Genomic DNA, 22,750 nt, shown 5'->3' with positions numbered 1-22,750 from the left:
CCACCATGAGCGCTGCGATAGATTATGTCCCCCCCACCTAGTACTTCGCACCCAGCGAATAGTGTATAATAATATGTTACACGTACGGTAAATGTGATAAATGTGAAAATTATGAATAATCGCCGGTTATTATGAATAATTACCTCATGATTTAGTAAATGTGATTAATATGATATCATTTGTGTGTATAAAACTAAATAGGCGGCTTTGGGGTAGCCCAAGGGCCACCGCCGCCGCACCTTAAACTATTTTTCACTTTAAATCAAAACAATATGTTATGGGCATTATGGCAAACTCATTAATCTCACTTAAACTCATTATCCAAATTATATTAATATGTGATGTCAAAACGTTCAAATGTGTGGCTATACACGAGCCGTTGTTCTCTTATATGATATTTGTTACTACTGAGGTTACATTATTAAATAATCACTGAAAAAATAATGTAATTCATTTATTACTTTTACCTCGACTGTCGGTAATATTATTCATAATAACCGGCGATTATTAATAATTTTCAATCTCATTTACCGTAACATATAATTATATTAACAAAAAAGTATTTAAGTATGTTTATATCCGTTGTCTAGTACCCATAATAGGAAGCTTTGCTTAGTATGGGATTAGAGGCTATAGTGTAAAATGTCCAAATGATATTTATTAATTTCTATTTATTTGCCTATTATAAATATTTGCTTTCAGGAGGTCATTGATGCCATCATTGACATTGGCTTGAGGCCTAAAGCCCTGTATGCGACCAGGGCTCCACCTTTCAAGCGTGCCTGAATCTTTTTAAAGATGACGTAAGGAGAGAACAGGAACAGCAGAGGCTGTTAGGCAAGTTGTATAATTTAATTTCGCCCATGTCTATTTTCCTCTGCTTAAGACAAAATTAAATAATGTTAGTCAAGGTCAGGGATAATTTTAATATAACCTTTTTCATAGACATAATTAATAATGAACGACTTTTTTTTAGATAACCAAGTCAAAATTAATGGGCACACATTGCACATCATTTTTGACCCTCCTCACCTAATTAAAGGAATCCGAAACAACTTTTTAAATAAAGACTTGATATTTCGAGGACAACTGGCCAAATGGAATGATATTATTGAAATCTACAAGGCGGACTGCGAGGTAATGAGTAGTTGATATTAAACCACAAAGTTATTTTTAAATGATCAGCAATTTAATGTATACATAATAACAGGTGATTTTCAAGATAATTTGTATCTGCTTTCATTTATGTTATCATGTACCTACACTAAAGTTGGTCATTACGTAAATTCTTACATTTTTAGGTTGGAGACATCCGGATGCTGCACAAGTTGACCGACGAGCACGTGATTCCAGAGAAGATCAAGAAGATGAAGGTGAAGAACTGCAAAGTATTGAGTGAAAAAACTGCTGCAATGCTAAGATACAGCTCCAAAGGTAGGTTTGACAAAGGCTCCATAATATTTTTAAGGTTCTTACCGAAAGGGANATTTCAGGTATCTCTGAAATCGAAAAAGTGTTGGATTCTTTTACATACATATTCTAAGTAGCACATAGGTACGTATACAGAAAGAATATCAAGCTGAGAATTTTTACACAGAGAGTTATTAACGATTTTCATGTTTAGGTCAAAAAACATAACTTCCCAAAAAAAATTTTGTTGGATTTTTGCATATCTATGATCTATATTACCTACTTTCACCATGTGCCAAGTTTCATTGACGGACGAATTATTCGGGTTATAAACGCCTCGTTGATTGGACTATTCGCCCGTGTCTATTTTCGTCTGCTTAAGACAAAATTTAATAATGTTAGTCAAGGTCAGGGATAATTTTAATATAACCTTTTTCATAGACATAATTAATAATGAACGACTTTTTTTTAGATAACCAAGTCAAAATTAATGGGCACACATTGCACATTATTTTTTACCCTCCTCACCTAATTAAAGAAATCCGAAACAACTTTTTAAATAAAGACTTGATGTTTCGAGGACAACTGGCCAAATGGAATGATATTATTGAAATCTACAAGGCGGACTGCGAGGTAATGAGTAGTCAATATTAAACCACAAAGTTATTTTTAAATGATCAGCAATTTAATGTATATGTTACAGGAAATGTATGAAATCCGTCATTGTATACAATTCCTAGGAATTGTGTATAAGTCCTAAAATCACCCGGAAATGTGTGATGTAAATTATATTAGACACATTTCCTAGGAAAATTACACATTTCCTAAACAGCAATCGGAAATGTAATTAAGATTTCAATGAATACGCGTGGACATGCCGTGCGAGGGGGAGGATATTGCATCATCCGATTACGCGGGGTCTCTATCGAATCGCCAAATTTTTTGTACGCCTAGTTGTCTATGGCACACAAATTTTAAACCTAAAATTTTTTTATACAAAATTATTTTAATTATTTGTAAGGTCGCAAGTTTAACCTAACCTAACCGAGACTTTTTTATCCAGCTACAGGAGTACTAAAACCTTCATGCCAATAATAGTTTAATAAAAGAGATGTTAAAATTAGGGATTTCCAATATTTCCGCGTAATATGCGTGATGCCGAAAGAAAGGTATGCCAATAAATTTTAAGCAAATATTTTTTTCGGCCAAAGCCATAGTGCGAAAACATCTGTCAGGCTAAACAATAATATTGTGAGTTAAAAGTACCTATCGGCCAATGTGGTTTGGCTAAATGAAATTTTAGGCGTAACGAGGGGCACCCGATCACGCGACCGCGCTAGTGCCGCTTAGTTTTATACATTTCCTAATACAATATTGGAATTCTATAAAATTCCCAGGAAAAGTATAGATTTCCTAGGATATGTGCGTATTAAAAAATCTCTGGAACAATATTTTATACATTTCCTAAATAGCTTCTGAATTGTATACATTTCCTAGGAATAGTATACAATTCCTAGAATTCATACATTTCCTGTAACATATACATAATAACAGGTGATTTTCAAGATAATTTGTATCTGCTTTCATTTATGTTATCATGTACTCCTACACTAAAGTTGGTCATTACATAAATTCTTACATTTTTAGGTTGGAGACATCCGGATGCTGCACAAGTTGACTCAAGTGTAAGAAAATTATTATATTTATTAATAGTATATTATTATTATTTTTACTTAAGTATAATTGCATAGAGATTTATTTGATTTGTATAAAAATAATATTTAAATTAGGAAACGGAAGTTTATAAAATACGGTTGTTGTACTGACTCGTCAAGTTGTAGAACAAGTCTCAGTAAGTTGGGAGGGGAAAGGTGATATACGAGGAGGTTCGTGCATTTAGAGACACATTCTTGTACGAGACACTAGTTAAGAGGAAACTCTGCCCGACTGTGTAAAATACTTATTAGAAAATAATAAAGTTCGGATATTGAATCTGCAATATTTGTTTCTCTGCTTCTGATTCCCTTATACAAGTATTGAGTGAAAAAACTGCTGCAATGCTGAGATACAGCTCCAAAGGTAGGTTTGACAAACGCTCCATAATATTTTTAAGGATCTTACCGAAAGGGACAATATCAAATATGTACATTTATGATGATGATAATATGATGATACCGTAAGTACCTAATCGAAACCTGTATTCGAGTATTGTGGATCCGAATACAGTCGTCGTCGTCGTCGTTTCAGCCGAATGACGTCCACTGCTGGACAAAGGCCTCCCCCAAGGAATTCCACAAAGACCGGTGGTCTTGCACCGCACGCATCCAGCATTTTTATATATTCGAGAACATGAGTACCATCTAGGTGCTTCAGTCAGTACTGTCACAGTCAGTCTGACTCAGCACATATCTAAATGGTATAAGCGTCGCCGAACGACACTGACTGTGACTTCTAGCACAGAATAAGTAATAGTCTTGGACGAATAAACCACTGGACGCGTAACGAGTGACGTTTTCGTCTTTACCCCGCTAGCACTTACCAAGGCTAAATTAGCCATGGTAAATGTTGTCAGGTTGTCACTTTGTCAGTATGACGCGAGCTCTCGAAGAGTAAAAATATCACGAAAAATGGGTAAATGCGCCGTACTTTATTGCAAAAATTATTCCGGTCACACAAGAAATGTTTCTTATCACGCGTAAGTACATTTTAAATCTATTATAGTAGCTATTTTTTCGTAAAATAAATAAAATTTGATATGTAAACAAAATATGATTAGGGGGCGTCCATAAATTACTTTAAGTTGCCTCAAGACACTGAGAGGTAAATAAGTAGTTAATATTATTCATGATAATTCATGCTAAATCATGTATTTCCTCCGCCATTTTCCGCAGTTTGGCACCTCGCGTCACATCATTTTACCGAAGTCAGCCCTATAGCTTCGGCGTAAGTGCCGATCACTGACGTTTGTCAACAAAATGGTGCTTGACTCTTGAGACAGGCTAAATTACACCATATTGTTAATGACATACAGTTTTTTAAATACCTTCGCGAAGTAAAACTTCTGTACGTAGTACTTTTTATTATTCTGTGCTAATACGAACAACAAAAAATATGTACCGAGCTTAAAGAATTGGATCATCACCCTGAAAAGTTTTATATCAATTTGGTTTGAAATTAAACTGGAAGGAGTGCATTTATTTTACCCTCGAAAGAAGATTGGCAGAAACCTATGTAGTGTTGGTACCGTCTTTAGACGGAGTGTACGACAGTGAAAATATTACCAATTTCTTTGTCTTGATTTATACAACAAAAAATGTAATCATACCATATTTCTACAACTTCAGAATAAAAAGATAAATTCAATGTTATGATAATACGGAAGAAGGTTAACAAAACGCTTTGAAGGTTAACAGAACGCTTAAACATGGAGAACAAAACGTTTTAAATGTCAATTGTCATTTTTTGACATATATAATCTGACTGATACAGACAGACAGAAAAAAATAATATAGATGACCCACGCTGAACTGTCCCGCCAAACTCAATGACAGGGGGGCGCTACCATCGTTCAACTATATGGTTTCCAACATGGCAAAAATCTGAACCAGCGATCCGGTATTGACGGTGGCGCCCCACTGTCAATGTCATCGACAGGACAGTCCAGTATTTTGGAACTATAATGTTTAAAACAACGAAAAGTGATCAAAATAATATTATCGTTTTATCTTTTATTCAGGATGATTTTAAAGGCAGTTACTTTCTGTTGGATTGATGCTCATTAGATAATACGCATCGCGAGTGCTCGCCTAAACAAGAGATATTCTTTATTTACCTAAAGATTATATTATTTATACACATTCATAAAATAGACAAGGCTTTAATGGGGAACTTTTACTCAAGTCAACATAATAATGCTATCAAGAAGTTTATTAAATAAAAACAAAAGTTAAAATCAATATACTGATTTATTCAATGTTTATTCTTACAAGAATTCCATCTAACACTTGTGCAGGTGGTGATATATTGTCTAAGTGATGAGCATAGGCTAAATACCATACGATACTCATCACATGTGAGCAACACCCTACTGTCCTCAAATCCACAATACAGTTGCAACAATATCCTATGATGGCACGCCTCCTCATGATTATCTTCCTGTAGTTCATGTGAGTCAGGAGAGTCATCTGTCTGCAACGGATGGGATGCAGTCCCTGGTGACTCAGAACCTTGCCGTGTTGCTTCATTTGCAAGTTGCCAACAAGCATGGCAAATACTATCCATGAGGTTGATCTAAAAAAACAAATTCATTTAATAGTGACAATGTTGACACGGACAGAGACAATTATTTNCCTGAAGGGCTACCTTTTTTAGGGTTCCGTAGTCCTGACAAGGAACCCTTAGAGTTTTGCTATGTCTGTCTGTCCGAGGTTTTGCTTGGAAACTATTGGCACTAGAGAGCTGTAATTTTGTGGAGGTATGTATATTAATCACGCTGATAAAACAGTAAGATAAAATTTTGAAAAATAAAATTACGGTAGCTAGTTGCTTTACATCTAGGGGTAGGTACATGTAAAGTGGGGGTGAATTTTTTTTATCTTCTACCTCATCGTGTGGGATATCGTTGGACAGGTCTTTTAAAATTGCTTAGGGGTTTCTAAGGCTATTTTTCCATTTAGAGATCTGTTTGCAAATTATTAAAGTTGAAAGTGCCAATTTTTTTTCGAGTCCCCTCTAAAAACTAAACCGTTAGCTTGAAAAATCTGGGAAAATTCATAATAATAATTTATTTTATGAACTTTCAAGGAAAACTATAACGGTTAAGATACATCAGTTAGTTTAGGAGTAATAGTCATTTGACTCATGTATTATACTTAACTAATAAAAATTCCTTAGAAGAAAATACAAAAAGTTACTTTACTAATTAATTATAGTCTTTTAATTAAAGAAACTTTCAATAATAAATCAATCCATAATTCATTTATCTCGTTAGGTTCATTCATTCATTCATTTACATAACTATCGATAAAAATTTACGATCTTTTCCCAGCACTAAATGTCATTATTTGACAATTGTCAAACCTCTCCCCCCGCAAAAAGTGGTTGATCGTGTTTCCTTAGAAATCTTGTAGGTTTCGTGTCCAGTGGTTTATTCGTCCAAGGTAATAGTACAGGTCTAGTCAGTGTCGGTGGGTTTGGTGTGCAGAATCCTTATGGAGTTTTATAGACGTTTTTATTTCTGTTTGAATAAGGAAAGTATCTGCGAGAGAATGTGAAAATGAAATGGTACATCATGTTCAATATTATAATGGGCAGTTTTATAAGATTGTTTTGTGCGATCTTAATTTTATATAATGTGTATTATAATTATGTACAGTGATTGTTTGACAGGAAACCACGCGGACGGGACGCCAGCAAGCAGTACCATGGGGACTACGTCGGAGGCTGTGCTGTTCTTCGACAGGTTTGACAGCGTCAACGGCTCTCGCGGAAACTCCGCTCCTGGCAAGATGCGGGGACCGGTAAAAGAGGTTGAGGGTGTATCAAAACATGTCGAATTTTGGCAGGAGGCAATTCGAACTTTAAACAATATTTATTTTGTTGAGCCTAATACGAACAACAAAAAATATGTACCGAGCTTAAAGAATTGGATCATCACCCTGAAAAGTTTTATTTCAATTTGGTTTGAAATTAAACTGGAAGGGGTGCATTTATTTTATCCTCGAAATTTAAACCAAGATCCACTCGAGAATTTTTTTGGTCGTATAAGAGCTTTAAATCACAGAAGCAACAGTCCCAGTCCCTACATTTTTCAAACTTCATTTAAATCTTTGTTAATTACAAACCTTTTGGGCCCTCAGTCTCGCAATACTAATTGTGAATCAGATTTAGGAGAAACCCTTGTCGACGGTTTTTTTTAATGGATAATAATACTCCCGAACCCGAAAGGGTTCTTATTTCAGACGGCCCCTCTACGAGCACTCCAGTCTCGACTCCCCACGAACTTGCTGAACCAGGGGAAGCGATTCCATTGCTTCAGCAAGTTCGCACAGAAAAGCTGAACGTTCATTCGTCAGCTTTTACAGCCGGCTATGTAGCTAGAAGACTAAAAACTATTTTTAAATGCCAGGCCTGCAATGACACATTAGTGACTAAAGAAATTTCTCTAATCCACTCATGGATTAAGTACCCACAGAGAGCGTAGTTTGTTGAAAGGCAAAAGCCTTCAATATCCTACTCCAAAATTTGTACAAATCTTTCGCGATTTAGTGAAACATATCAATAGTTATTTGGATCTTTTTGCACACAGACCAGCCCCCCTTGACAAAACGCACTTTTTGATCGAATTGAAAATCGAATCCGTCAAAACTCCATACAAAAAAGGGGCTTTTCGATCACTTATCGACTGGTTTGCGATTATAATTTGCACTTTGTCTAGACCCACAGACGTAGTAAAAAATATTCGCACTCATTTTTCAAATTCCGTTTTCATCGACTCCATGGGTTGCACCCAGCACCGTACTCAATTATTTGACCAGTTTATTACTATTGTTTGTAGAGTGCAAATTAATAATTGGTGCAATAGTATTAATAAAATTCTTCGCGGATCTTTTATGTCGAAACTGCCAAATCGTTTAAAATCAGCTATGCAGGCCATGGCACTTCAAAAGTATAAGTCTTCTGGGCTGAAGAAAAAAGTAAATGTTAGTTATGGTTAATGTTTTTTTTTTTCAGGGTCTGGTTCGCGTTGGTCCAGTGCGCTCGGATGGGAGCGATGAAGCGGCTGCGAAGTCGCTTCACCGCTCCCATTGTTGATTTATACTTGTAATTACTTAATATTTCATTAATTATGAGTAATATTGTTTCAGGTCTGGCGCGGCCCGCTCTAGTGCGACGTGCGCTCGGATGGGAGCGATGAAGCGCTCCGAAGTCCGGTGCCGGGTTCGGCGAATGGCTTAGGGAGTAGCGCAGGTCGTAACAATCCCCTAAGCAAGGCCAGTGGACTATCCTTCACGAGGTTGCCGCCTGTATTGGCCAACTACCTTCAGTAATTGGTATAACTGAAACCTCGGGCCGGCGTCCAAAAATCTTTACCCTATCCTATCCATTTCTTTCCCTACCCATTACTGTATAGCCGACCCGTGGCGGCGCATAACCACACCAGGCTCACATTAGCCTTGGGGCACTAAATACCCCCTAAAAGTTGTACCACACTTCACCAAGGTTTAAAATTCTAATTACTTAACATTTCATTATACGAGTAGTATTATTTCAGATTTATACTTTCTTTTACTTAAGATTTTTGTTATTTTTTCCTCAGTAATGTAATTGTGTAAGCTTCATTGTTATAAAGACTATAATTTTACATACGTTTGAGTTAAAGAAAATCGTAGTTGTTTTGTAAACAAAGCCGACACTAGCCCATGTTAACATGGGCATATAAATGGTATGGTGAAGTCAGAAAATTGATATCTTTATTTTAATTATTTTAATTTTCATATAAATCGGATTTTATAAAATTTATTTTGTATGAAAATTAAAAAAAAAAAGTTTTGATATCAAANATTTGCGTTTGAATTTTTATCAATTTTTTCAAGCCAAACCATATTTTTTAGCAATTTATCTTGTAGATAAATTGTTGGATACATCTTGTACAGCTTCGATCGCTTTTTGCAAATTTTCTATGCTACATTGAACTTTTGGAGTCTTTGGCATACTGAAAATGAAACATTAAAAGCCATTTCAATATTTATGCCTGTAAATTGCAAAACAAGTCTAGCAATGAGCAACTTAAACACTGCTACTGCATGGTGGCAACACTCTAATAATAATTGCCCTGGGCAATAACTATACATTAACATATGGCAATAACTGAAATGATGGTGGGCAATAACTAAAAATATACAGATTTACGTGCAGTGATTACCCACCGTTAAAATGACGGTTAGAAATCAAATTTTATCAGGTATTTTCATTGATAATGAAGAAAACACTTATAATTTCATCATGACTATACACCATTAGTTGAATATTAAATAACTTGGAAAAAATAATTAACCTCTAAGCAAGTAATTCCTTAGTAAAATTGTTAAAGTCTTTACTTGTTTGAGTAACATTTTCACCCGTCTTGACAAAATCCGCCCTAACTGTTTTTTTTTAGTGTTTCCTATTGTAAATTTTAAATCTACTGTATATTGATCACGGAGACATCTACTTAGTCAATTCAAATCTAACTAGAGTGATTCAAAGTCAGCACCTGACAATATTATTCTTAAAGCGGGCAATCACTACCAGTGGGCAATCACTCTCTGGTTTACCCTACGTTTGAGTTAAAGAAAATCGTAGTTGTTTTGTAAACAAATCTTACTAATATCATAAATGCAAAAGTTTGTAAGGATGTATGTTTGTTACTTATAAAATTAAATATACTTTTATAATTTTAATGTTTAATTAATTTAATTTTAGTTTGACAAATAATTATCTATTTTAATGTTATTTTTAAGTTTTTGCAACGCCTTCACTGGGCGTCACATGTACCTACAATATTATGCTCTTGTCAACCCTTACCCATGTGACATGCAATAAATAATTTGAATTTGAATTTACTGTTCTTGTTACTGTTCTTTCACACAAAAACTACTGAACTGATTTTGATAAAACTTTACAGTGTTAGTTATTGTTTTTACATCAGAATAACATATCAGGCTAACATAATTATAATGATTTATGTGACAAATTTATAAATGTATTAGATACAATTTTCAAACTGGTTGTTAGATCTGGACCAGAGTTTCTTATAAACATATACAGGGTGTTAGGTAAATGGGTATATGAGCCGACACTAGCCCATGTTAACATGGTCATATAAATGGTATGGTGAAGTCAGAAAATTGATATTTTCATTTTAATTATTTTTATTTTCATACAAATCGGATTTTATAAAATTTATTTTGTATGAACATTAAAAAAATTAAAATGATGATATCAAATTTCTGACTTCACCATACCATTTATATGACCATGTTAACATGGGCTAGTGTCGGCTCATATACCCATTTACCTAACACCCTGTATACAGTAAAATTAATGGCTGTGTAGTGTAGCGTAATTAGAGAAAATCATATTTTTATTGTAAACAATTTATTAATTATTAAGACTGCGCCAATAGAAACAAATGTTGTAAACACAGTCCCCCTTTATTTTTGTAATAAGGGGATTTATTTTTCTTGAAATACCCGCAGTAGATTATTCTGTATAGTTTTACTAGGGTTAAAGACATTTATTGGTTCTGTCGAGTTTAGCGGATGATTTTTTATTCCATTATTATTTTGTTATTTTCCTTACGGAATAAGAAATCATTCGGTTAAGGTATATTAACTTCGAACGTGTAGATAATTCCTTAGGATGTACAAACTATGTTTAGTATACCTACTTCAGACTCAAGTGCTCAAGAGATAGGACTACCTTTGTAATCTTGTCGATAAAGTTGTGTGCATTTTTTTTTAATTGTATTTTTGTTTTTTTTTAATTGTATTTTTATGAAATAAACTTTAATTAAAGCTTATTTTTGATTTTTTATTTCTTTAATTAATTTGAATTTTGAAATAAGAATGCACGCGTACCGTTACTGGTGCGATAACGTTACTCGTTATAAAATATATTAATATCGGTACTACTGCAACGTCGCTAAGGGAATCGTTATTAAAAAGTTACGACCATTTTTTTATTCTTTTAGCGCTACCCAATGGAAAGCCATAGATGCCGGAACTTTTACCAGGCCTGTTCATCTCCGCGAGTTCACATCGAAAACAAAACACGCACGATAGCCCACCTACAGGAGGCGATTCGACAAGGCGTCACATACGAGATACGAGCGAGCATTGACACACGCACGCGTACTCTTGTATTATGGAAAAAAATAAAAAAATACTGTGCAGTATTTAACTGCATAAATAATAATAAAAACACACAATGTACTTTTTTTAAGTTGCCTGAAGACACTGAGAGGTAAATAAGTGGTTATTATTATTCATGATAATTCATGCAAATTCATGTATTTCTTCCGACATTTTCCGCGATTTGGCACTTCACGTCACACATTAGTTTGCCGAAGTTCGCCGAGCCAGCTATTGTCAATTATTATAGATGTCAAACAGGATAGGGTCTTTGCGCTGGTTTTCGTCCAACTATCGGAGTTGCCAACTTTGTGATCTTAAAATACCCTTACATAAATGTATCATATTATTTTATGTCGTTCGAGTGCTCATAAAGGCAGTCAACTAAAGTCGATACTGCAACGCACACACAATCGGCACCGTAACGTAAACGCCTTGCCTCGCCGATGACAGTGCGCGAAGGGCAATGACAGCTCGCAAAACACTGACGTATATCAATGTCTCATGGACTTGGCGTAACTTTAAAATAAACGTACTCGGTACATTACGCACACATTTACACGCATTATAAATACATACACGATTTAAGAAAACAACATGGCCGCAATATAGGCAATCAGCTGACAGGTATTTGTGTGTGTGTGTGAAAAAAAAAAAAAAAAAAAACTCTTAACTAAAATACATAACATGTTTATTTTAACCTTTGGGAATGCAATTATAAACATAAACCCAACTCAAATTAAACATTTTACTCGAAATAAAATCGTATTCTTAACAAAATTAAAAAATAATCAAATATTAACAATGTATCTAAGTAGGACTATAAAAACAATTCGATTGAAATTAACGCTCCTCTGTCTGTGGGTTTGCTAGTCACTCAGATTCTTTCATCACTGGCACCCGGAGTGCTGCAGACGAAGACGGTTCTGGAATTGTCAAATTGTCAAGCCACTTGCATCAACTTCGTCTTTGTCGAGCCAAACAAATGAAAAATGACGACCAGACTATAATACAAACGAAGGATTCCCCGTAAAACGTAAACGAAAAGGGTTGCAAATTTGGGAGTTTTAATTCCCTAAATATTTATTAAAATTTAAACAATGTTACGTAACGTCTTGTAAGAATGTCCCTGTAACGCATCGTAATGTTTTACGAGAAAATTGCGTTACATAATACTTGAATGCTCCCTGAGGGAATTTTAAACTATAGGTTGGTAAAATAAGAAATTTACAGAATTTTATTATTATTCGTTTATTGTTCTTTCAGGTCACACGTGTTTTATTACATTCATAATAGTTTCATTAATAATTAAAAATAACATTTTTTTTTACATTTCACTCGTAGTACGCGTATTGTACTATTTTATTACAATCATTAACAATCGCACATAATTTTATAATAATAATAATAAAACGTAACTCACTTGGCATGAGCCCGTGAGTTATGGTTAAAACCGAAGACCATAGGGACTTCGAGTAAAAATAAAGAAAACATAAATATTATAATAAATCTTTATTTCGTTACCAGAGGTTTACTTATAATTAATAGTAATCGATGTCTCCTTTTGCGCTAAAGAAGCCAGTACCTCTAGCATGAATAACTTTCGTCTTTGAATAGTTTGCGTGTTCGACAAAACTCGATACTCAACCTTCAAATTAAATGATAACGTGACAATTTTGATTCTCTAATAAGTTTCGTGCAACCTTTTCTCATACTAAGTTCACTTTACGACACGTTTACAAGGGCGCGGTCGTAGTTTTCGTACTAAATCTTTTGATAACGATTCGAATACGCAAACGATTTGAACTCAAAAGGTTTTCGTATTAGCCGTACTGGAGACATCGCTCTTCTTTAGAATATTGTGTGCTTAAATACAAAAGGTACCTACTTATAAAGAAATAAAAGTAAGCACTAATAAATACTACATAAATATCAACTATACTAAGTTTTACTCTTTGTTTTCATATCTGTAGTAACTAAGTAGGGATGGCGCATTATTACATTCATAGTTTCATTAATTAGTCAAAATTAACAATTTTATTCACACGTACCTACTCTTATTGTACTATTTTATTACAGTCATAAACAAACAACAAAATAATTATGCCCGGTAAAGTACCAAAAACACCGGGGACATGTCTTTATTACAAAAACAGAAAGATCCAGCTCGAGGTTTACACAAAACACAGTTTATTTTTTTATTTATTTATTTAAAGACTTTATTGCACACACATAAGAATGTTCCGTACAAAAAGTCGAGCTTAATGCCATAAGTCATTCTCTACCAGCTGACCTTGAGCAAAACATAGATATTGAGTAGGCAGTGCAGTTCAATCAAGTTTATTGTATAATCAAATTTTAAATAGGTTAAATATTTTCTTATAATTTCTTCAAATTAGTCGACATTTAAAATAATTTTCGAAGTTTATATAAATTTTATCCAAAAAGAGAATCATCACAATATGAGACAGCACCAAATAAACCATTTTTATTGATCAGTCTATGCTAAATATTCATAAATGAATAATATAAAATAAGTCTTACGATTCATAAAATAATTATATTGAAATACTTCATTATATCGCTTGCTCGTGTAAAAAAACATACATTACGTGATACTATTGACATACATTGTCTAAATAAATACAATGTAAAATCATATCAGCAAGTCATCAAAAATAAAAGTAAGTCTTACTCTCTACATTAGAAGATCCATTTTAATACTTAGCACACACAAAAGGGCATGTTACTTAACTCTTTAGTGGCCAGCCTAGCTGCTCTGGTCAGTGTGACATTGCAATGGCTATGCAAAGCCTCCAGATTGTCACTTTCTTTCTTACTCCACTTAGATTCCATGGCCACAGAAAAGCGGTACAGGAAAATGTACACAGAAGACTCATGAGTATGCAGACTCGCATTCGGAGGGCGTCGCTGGACTCTTCTAGAAGGCTTAAGAAGTTGAAGTTCTCGTTGTCGAATAAAACTTTCTCGACTACGTCAGCGTGTTCTGGTAAGTCCTGGAGTACGGTTATGAGGATGCCAATGATGTTTAACACGATCCGGGGGATCTTGGAACACTGCATCAGCAGCGCGGTGATCACGGGATGCGCATTGTAGGTGACGAGCGCGAGCGCGAATTGGCGCACGCCGCGGCACGAACGCACGCACAGCCACGAACACACTTCTAGCATGCGCCCGACGCCTTGCAGCTTTTCTTGAGAACCGTCGTCAGAATCTTTGTTATTCCTCATCAAAGTGTTAATTGCTGCCACAAAATTATACACCACTTTCGCTTCTAGATATACATCCTGAATGTTCAAAAGCGTATGCCTAGGCAGAGTATGAACTAGCGCGGGTAGCGCCAATAGCGCGGCCACGGCGTCGCACACGCGAGCCCCCTTCGTCCCTTTAGCGGCGCTGCCTACCACGCCCGTCGCCATGCTCACCATATTAAGCTGCGTGAGAGACTCCACATCGCCATCCATAACCTCAGTAATATTAGAGTTTAAGAATGCTTCCCACTCTTCCAATTCTATTGAAGATGGCTCTTTAGTTTCATGTTTTTCTTCAGGCTTAATCAATGTTGGTGTATGAGTGAATAGTTTGTAAATTCGGCAGCCGTTAAATCAAAATCAATTTTATGATGGTCATCGCCCATATTCCTGGGTTCTATAGTCAACGTATCCCAAGGCAGTAGGCGGGAGGATAGGGCAACTCTAGACCTCTAAAAAGAAATGGGGGGACCTTAAAATGCGTTTTACCGTTACTGTCCATAAAACCCAGCTTGATTTAACAATTGCCAACTATACTTACTTAAAACTAAGCAGTGATAAAAACAACATTAGCTACAGCCCGGTCGCCGAGCACGTAGAATTTCGTCCAATGATCCTTATCGCTCGCGCGTAATTATATCGCTATCGCTACTGTGCGACGGATGGCCGCGAGCGATTAGGATGGGTAGCTTGGGGTCATTGGACGAAATTCTACGTGCTCGGCGACCGGACTATACAACTTATAATGCCCATTTAATAGTTTTAACGATATGCTTTGACAATAGGTAACTAGATACAATTTACATTCCTTTATTCAAGCTTCAATGAATGATAGGTCAACTACATCTAAAAAAATAGGGACCTTAAAAATGGGTCAATAGAACACTGTTTAATTTATCAATTACCAACTACATATAAGGTACATAATCTTGCCTGACTATTAAAACAAACTGGTTATTATTGTCCATAACAGCCTAAATATAGTACTTGTGAGTTTTTACAAGACGACTACGGCGAGTTGCACCAGTTAATTTTGACAGTATAAACTATAACCGGTGCATATTATATGGAGTTTGAATGATTTTTGACGTTTGTCAAAGTTAAAGTAACATGGTTCATCCCACCCTTAGAAACCCTGAATCAAAGTTATAGACAAATAGTGACACAGACAAGGCCATATGGAAATTGTGTCGTATGTGATTTAAGACAACTCCTGATAAAATTTCTAAGTATCCAACTGTCGTATTACATTGTATGAATGCCTCCGCCGGTCTACGTGTGGTAGCCATCTATTTTCATATTAACCACAAAATACTCAAGCACGCTTTTGGATATTATTTTGGTTTTCCTTGGTGGGTGCCCTTTTCATACATTGTGAATTTGAATGTAACTTTTGTCAAACAGGTTTTCGTCAATTTCCATGTATTTCCCTTCTGATGAGGCGAAATTGTATTTGAAACTAGGTTTTAACGCGGACGCTTTCATTTTCTCTACAAACCGGCCAATTCTCGTCCATTGCAGCTATTCAAGGCCTTCTGTACTCTAAATAATAATAATAATATAATAAATTTATTTATTTCGACCACATACAGATCATAGTGTTAGTAAATAAGTACTTAAAAATTATATGGTTAGTAAGAGATACAGTTGGTTTGAGTTAAAATTTAAAAATAAGCATCAGCGGTCTGCCAGCACATGAATCATTGCGCAATGATTCAGGTACCGACAGTCAAACCTCGACGCAAACATGCTCAGCACGCTGTTGGAGCTGGCCTCCACCCTGCGCACCAGGGATGTGCAGCGTTTGCGCATTGTTGCATAAAAACAATCTACTCGCGCTTCCGCGAACATCCCCGATGCGCTACAGAATCGGGGCAGCCCCATCAGCGCTCTAAATGCGTTATTATATTGAATGCGCAGAGCGCTGTATTGTTTTTGCGAGTAACTAATCCAGAGGCTGCTTGTGTAAAAAGATGAGCAGTAAGCCCTAAAAAGGGTAGTCTTAACTTCAGTGGAACAACGCGCGAACCTCCGGGCTATCATATTAGCTCTCACCGACAGCGCCCTGCGCTCCCTCTCGATGTCAGCATTGTCGTTCAGATCAGTAGTAATTATATGCCCTAAGTATTTAAACTGATCTACCCTCTTAATAGGCATTCCATTCAGCTTAACAGATGGTACTGTGATTGGTGGTTTTCCTCTGACCTGAAAGACCATGCATTCACTTTTCTTTACATTGTATGTTAGGCCATGATTGAGAGCATATCTCTCACAAATGCCCAACAACTTCGTTAGGCCACACACTGAAGCGCTCAGCAACACCATGTCGTCCGCATAGCTGATATTATTTAGACAAACTCCATCAATATGACAGCCGACACGAGTGCTGCCGAGCTCCTCTATTAACGCGTTTACGTACAGATTGAAAAGCTTAGGCGAGGTCAGGCCCCCCTGTCTCACCCCACATTCCAATCCATACGGTTCAGAAAGCGTGTTAGACCACTTTACAAAGTTAATCTGATTCTGATACCAGAATTTGAAGATATTGTTTAATTCTGTAGGCACATTGATATTTTCTAATTTTTGCCACAAAATATCATAACAGACCAGGTCGAATGCCTTCGATAAGTCAAGAAAACAGGCAACTATTGGTGTTTTTCGGTCCGTATAGTACTTGACAGTCTGCTTTAAACATAATATGGCCGATTCAGTCGAGAGTCCTGGCCTAAATCCAAATTGGTTATCATGAAGTTTAATAAATTTATCCAACCGCGAATTGAGCAGACTGTCAAGCACCTTAGCAAGAATAGTCGCCAACGAGATGGGTCTATAGTTCGCCTTATCACCAATGTCACCCGTTTTGTTTTTCACAATTGGCACCACCACGGTCCTAGTCAACCTCTCGGGTAGGTATGCATGTCCTATACAAAAATTGAAAAGCATCGCAAGTACCCTAGCCAAGTGAGGACCCGCGTGCTGGAGGTGTTCGATACTAAGGCCGTCATGGCCAGGAGACTTACCCCTCGTCATAGACCTGATTTTATCTCTGATATCTTTTGCAGTGAACCTAGTGACCATCTCCTGTCCACTCGAGCCCTCAACGCACTCAGACCGCGATGGCCCCAACGGAGACTTTATACAGAAATGATCCTTAAACATATCTGCTATAAGTTTAGGTTCGCTGACACCGTCGACACTCACAGGGAGGCCCGGCTTACTATTCAATTTGTTAGTGGATTTCCAGAAATTACGAAAGTCTTGGTTTAAATGATAAGAAGCTAAGATGTCTTCTTGTTCGATGTTCTTGATAAATGTGCAGTTTGTGTAGTTTCTAATTAATGCATTCATTTCAGAATTTAATCTATTTACATTTAAATAACAATTTTGTTGTATACTCAGGAGAAATATTTTACACTTTTCAAATTTACCTAATATATTACATACATTTGACATAATTGAGTACGGATTTTTATCATTACAGCCTACAGAAAAAATCAAAATATCATCATTAGTTACTGAGTCATAGACTGATGTACAGGTGTTTAATATTTGCGAACTTAATGTAAATGGTTTCACTATACCAGTGATGTTATAGCAATCATTCCAGCCTTTATAGCGTGATTTTATTATTTCTTCCGCCAGGCCTTTTACTTGTTGGTCTCCGATTATGTAGATATTTGGCTTTCTCACAGAATAACTAATATTAGGCATTGTTATGTTTGGCGGATTTCCACTAGAGACATCTATCGGTTGAGATGCTTGCGAGTTTTCAACCATGCAACTCGCGCTGGAATGGTCGATATATCGCATGATGAGATTCACTTCTCTGTTTGTAGATGGCACCGGCGTCGAATTATTTTCACACTCTGAAGTTACACTATCATCATTACAAAAATCCAGTTGTGTACTTTTCAAACTTTTTCTTTTACTTTTATTCCTTATTGTTATGTTCTTTTTACTACTAGAGTGAGTTATAATATCAGCCAGGTATTTCGTCTTATTTTCCTGCTTGGATAGTATTTTCTTCAGTTCTGAATTTTCTAGGTGTAGGTTATTTATTTCACTTTCAGCTATTTGTAGTTGCTCCTGTAGGTCTCTGTTACGTTTTTCGAGTTCGTATATTTTTCCTTCCAAATTAATTTTTCCAATATCCGGACAGCTGCTGTTTAGCCTGCTGATTGGTGAGGTCGGTGTTTGATCGAAAAATTCTTCATCTGACAAAGTCTCAAAGGAATTATTTGTCGACACATTTACTTTCAGATTACAATTCCCACTTATGTTATGGATTTCCTTATCAATGACTGAGGTCGTGTCTTTTTTTGGTATTTCTTTCCTTTCTTCCCTTGCTGCATGGCCTTTGTTATTTGGTGAATGCGGTTTTCGACTCGTGGATGGAATAGGAGAAACCGTGATGCCTGATGTTGAGTGGACTTTTTGTTTTTGCTCGCATATTTTACACCGCCAGTTTTTTTTTTGCAGTCGAATCCTTTAGTGCATTAAGTTCAAATTTATTTTGGCATAAAAGTTTAAATAAATAAATAAATAAATCCTTTAGCCTGTACAGTTTTTCAGAATATCCGATGCAGTCGTATTCATAATTATTTTTGCATGAAGTACAGATTATGGTAGTTTTTGGGTCGACTTTTTGTTTGCATTTATTGCATGTAACCAGTGCCGCCCTCTTTCGTGTGTCAAGTACGTTTTTTGTGGATTTCGACATTGCTGTAGTATGGTCAATCAATAAGCACTCAAACAGTTCTGATCAGTTTCGGTATCGTATCTCTAGATGTCAGCACAGATTAGGTGCCTAGATCGATTCCTATTGGTTGATCTTCCTTGAGTGCATCTATCGGCTGGTGGCAGAACTAGATTACCGGACTTAGATTTCCGGACGTGCTGTTTGTAATTATCACCAATGCATAGAAAGTAACGCCATCTAGCGTCGGCTGGACCGTTTCTTGATTTCCCAACTCCTTCACTTTTCCAACAGATGGCAGTAGTTTAGCGGTGAGAGTTCTTAGCAAGCAGTGACATCTAGCGTCGAGTAGAACAGTTTTATAAGCACACAAGTGTCATGTTGCTGTGATTCATCAGCTGTTCTTTGTTTACTTGCCTGTTTGAATTTGCAACGATCGCAAATATAAATTATTCACTAATTTAACTGTTTATATGGTTACTCACTGCGATTAGTTGCGTTAATTTTTGTCTTTAGTCTTTTTGATGGTTTCTGTTTGCCTGGCGACTCCCTAGTCAGTGTTCGTAGGGAGTTGATGTAAGTGGAGTGAAGGCACTTAAAAACCACTGGTTCATGACGTTTTCGCCTAGATAACGTTCATGGCACTTATTTGAACACTGCACAATCCATTTCAATCCATCACAGCAGCAAAAACGTTCTGCAACTATTTTTAATTAATAAAGTTATACGGACTCGATGTTACTCGTGCGACACTAGCGCCGCGTGTCTGTGTGTGATTTGCACCAGAATGTGTGATTTGCACCAGAAACAAAGGTAAAACTTTATCACCTATTATGGGGAATTTACCTAGTGCTCGCGTAGAACCTGGATACCCCTTCATACGTTGTGGTGTAGATTATGCTGGGCCAGTGATGATATTAACCTTTAACAGATGTCCATCTTCAGTTGGTCTTTATGATTTTGACACCACTTTAACCGAGACCGAAATACATTACGACTATTTTTCATTTCTTCATACACAAAGCCGGCCTTAGGCTTCCCGTAAAGTACCCAGATTTTAAACTTACATCGCGCCTCCCTGTGAGCCTCGCCCACGTGTCTATTCCACCCAATTACAGATCTTTTCTTTCTCTTAGGACACTGCTTGACCGCACAGCTATTAATAGCAGACTCACATAGGACACTTACAATATCATTATACAATTTGTCAATTACTAGTCTGTGACTGACATCGTTACATGTACGGTCACAGCAGTCTCTGAATTCGCAAGGAAAATCGACTAACTTTAAACCATCATTACAAACATTTCGATAGCAGTCTATTTGCTCGGTTTTTCTTTCCCCCCACAGAACCCTATTTATTACCGAATTGTGATTTGAGAATTTAGGCTTTAGTACATTCATGTTACATTCGACTATTAAAGGATAATGATCAGACCACAAGACGTCGTATTGTACAGAAACATTTACAATAGATTCAAGCGCTGACTCAGTGGCCACACAGTGGTCAAGCCAGCGTCTTGACCCGTGCGCTTCACTAATAAAAGTGTAAGTATCAGACAGTAATCCCAATTTGTCAACATCCACACAAAACCAATTCTCTTCACTACAAAAAGAAGTGAGCTCACTATAAAATAGTTCAGTAGGATGTGCATTAAAGTCACCTAGTATATAAACCGTTTCTGTATTTTCACTTCTTATAATAGCACTCACCAGACTGAGACAATCCGTGAAATCCGTTAAGTTATCCTGTTTGTCAACTGGCATATAAACACTGAACACTAAAAAAGACTTTGAACCTTTCGATACCTTAATTGCACACACTCGCGGACTTTCACATTGCACTATAGAAACGTTTTGAAACATACGCTTATTCCAGAGCAGGGCGACACCCCCGTGCGGTCTCCCGCGCAGGATGCCCGCCGTCACGTCGACCGCCGACGTTCCCGTCGCACCGAAGTCCGCGTCGATGTCGTTTAGGAGTGGAATATCGTCTGGCGTCAGCCACGTCTCTTGTAATGCTATGATTGCAGCTGATTGACAGATCTGTTTTATATGTTCTATAGACCGCTTAGCATTTTTGCAGTTAAAACTAATCATCCTGATCGATTGACTATTCATTAGTGTTTGACAAGACCGCTAGCGTTTTTATCGTCTTTAACGAGCTTCTCTTTGTAATGCACAAAGCGCCTAAATATGATTCCCTGCGGCCACAGCTTATCATCCAAAAACAACGGCAACTTTAATTCCGATATGTAGAATTTATATGCATTATAATTTTTCTCTTTATTCAAAATAATCTTTTCTAGTTTCACATCTTCGTGTGTCTTTTTTCTAATATACTCTGTGATGTCAAACTCCGTCGTCTCCTTATGTACCCTCGAAATAAAGATTGGCACTTTGGTGTCTGCCGCTCTAAATTTTCCTTGATTTACGTTGCAGATGCCCACTTTACCATGGTAACGATAGTTTATTCTAGGTTTCTTGCGTTTAACTACCTTCCATTCTGTATTGGTTTTTAACGCTTCTGCAAACGACCGCTCCATGTCTGGCTGTTTGTTATTAAAAGTAACTGCTTCGTTTGGTGGTTCAAACAGCTGACGCTCGAACGGCTCACATAGCGATAACGAACCGGTTTCTCGGCCGGTACGCACACACTCTGATGACTCATTAATCACCGCTCCCGCTGCTTGTTCGCTAGTTGGAATGTTTTTATCCATTTTCGATTGTTGACACTTTAGTGACGCCAAAAAGCTTCGGTTCTCCTTAGGGGATGATGAATCCAACACATTGCTGCTGTTAGTATTGTTGTTGTTACTAGCTACTGTCATATCGAAATGTGAGAAACCCATAGGTCCACTATCCATATAAGCACCCCGTCGAGTGTTTACATTCAAATTTCGATAGCGCGGAGGTGACAGTGAGGAACAGGAGGCAGCCTGACACTTTCTAAACTCCTTTTTCGCTTCATCCAGCTGATCCAATGTCACATACGACATTTTAATATCATTGATTTCCTTTTGCACTATCAGTAGATCTTTTAGCAGTTTCGTGACGTCTAGGTGGTCAAACGTCACTGGCGGTAGCTTTTCTAGGTCACGGGCCACAAACACTGGTATTACTTCAGGATCCTCTCCTTTGAAAAGAGACACAATGTCTTCCATATCCCGACTTTCCTTTCCTTGTTTCTTACGTGATATTTTTCGTTTTTCCGTAGGTAGTGATTCAAAAAGTAACGATTTTGAACGTTTGATTTGCTCACTGTTAAACGATGAGACACATATTTTTATCAAGCTAATCTCGTCAATAACTGAGATTTTATTTTGCACGTATGCTAACAATTAATAAAATACTAATAATGACTCTCTATAGTATCTTTAGAGTGCTTTGATTAAACCCGGATAGTCCGTTAGTCGTTAATAACGTAAGCAACAGCCTATTAATCTGTCTGTCATCGTGAGCTGGTACTCCCCCTCTCG

General features: G+C 36.7%; 2 protein-coding genes across 2 annotated transcripts; one reads left to right on the top strand and one right to left on the bottom strand.

The window, feature by feature from the left end:
* The first annotated feature begins 744 nt into the window (after positions 1-744).
* On the top strand, positions 745-7,716 carry LOC114356002 (uncharacterized). Its single transcript, XM_028309076.1, has 4 exons — positions 745-837; positions 977-1,137; positions 1,302-1,434; positions 6,799-7,716. The coding sequence occupies exons 3-4, from the start codon at positions 1,317-1,319 to the stop codon at positions 7,326-7,328; spliced, it is 648 nt and encodes a 215-aa protein (XP_028164877.1). The 5' UTR covers positions 745-837; positions 977-1,137; positions 1,302-1,316; the 3' UTR covers positions 7,329-7,716.
* A 13,675-nt stretch (positions 7,717-21,391) lies between these two features.
* On the bottom strand, positions 21,392-22,457 carry LOC114355983 (uncharacterized). The gene has a single exon (XM_028309052.1). It carries the CDS (start codon positions 22,433-22,435, stop codon positions 21,392-21,394), a length of 1,044 nt encoding a protein of 347 aa, XP_028164853.1. The 5' UTR covers positions 22,436-22,457.
* Positions 22,458-22,750: the final 293 nt, after the last annotated feature.

This window comes from Ostrinia furnacalis, unplaced genomic scaffold (genome assembly GCF_004193835.3).
Source record: "Ostrinia furnacalis isolate ACB-3 unplaced genomic scaffold, ASM419383v2 OfSCF2600, whole genome shotgun sequence".
In the NCBI taxonomy this organism is placed as follows: Eukaryota; Metazoa; Arthropoda; class Insecta; order Lepidoptera; family Crambidae; genus Ostrinia; species Ostrinia furnacalis.
This window is presented reverse-complemented; position numbering and strand designations above follow the sequence as displayed.

Coding starts and splice junctions, on each gene's coding strand:
- LOC114356002 (XM_028309076.1), top strand. CDS start 1,317: ATGCTGCACAAGTTGACCGACGAGCACGTGATTCCAGAGAAGATCAAG. Junction 1,435..6,798: donor GCTAAGATACAGCTCCAAAG/GTAGGTTTGACA, acceptor ATTGTTTGACAG/GAAACCACGCGGACGGGACG.
- LOC114355983 (XM_028309052.1), bottom strand. CDS start 22,435: ATGGAAGACATTGTGTCTCTTTTCAAAGGAGAGGATCCTGAAGTAATA.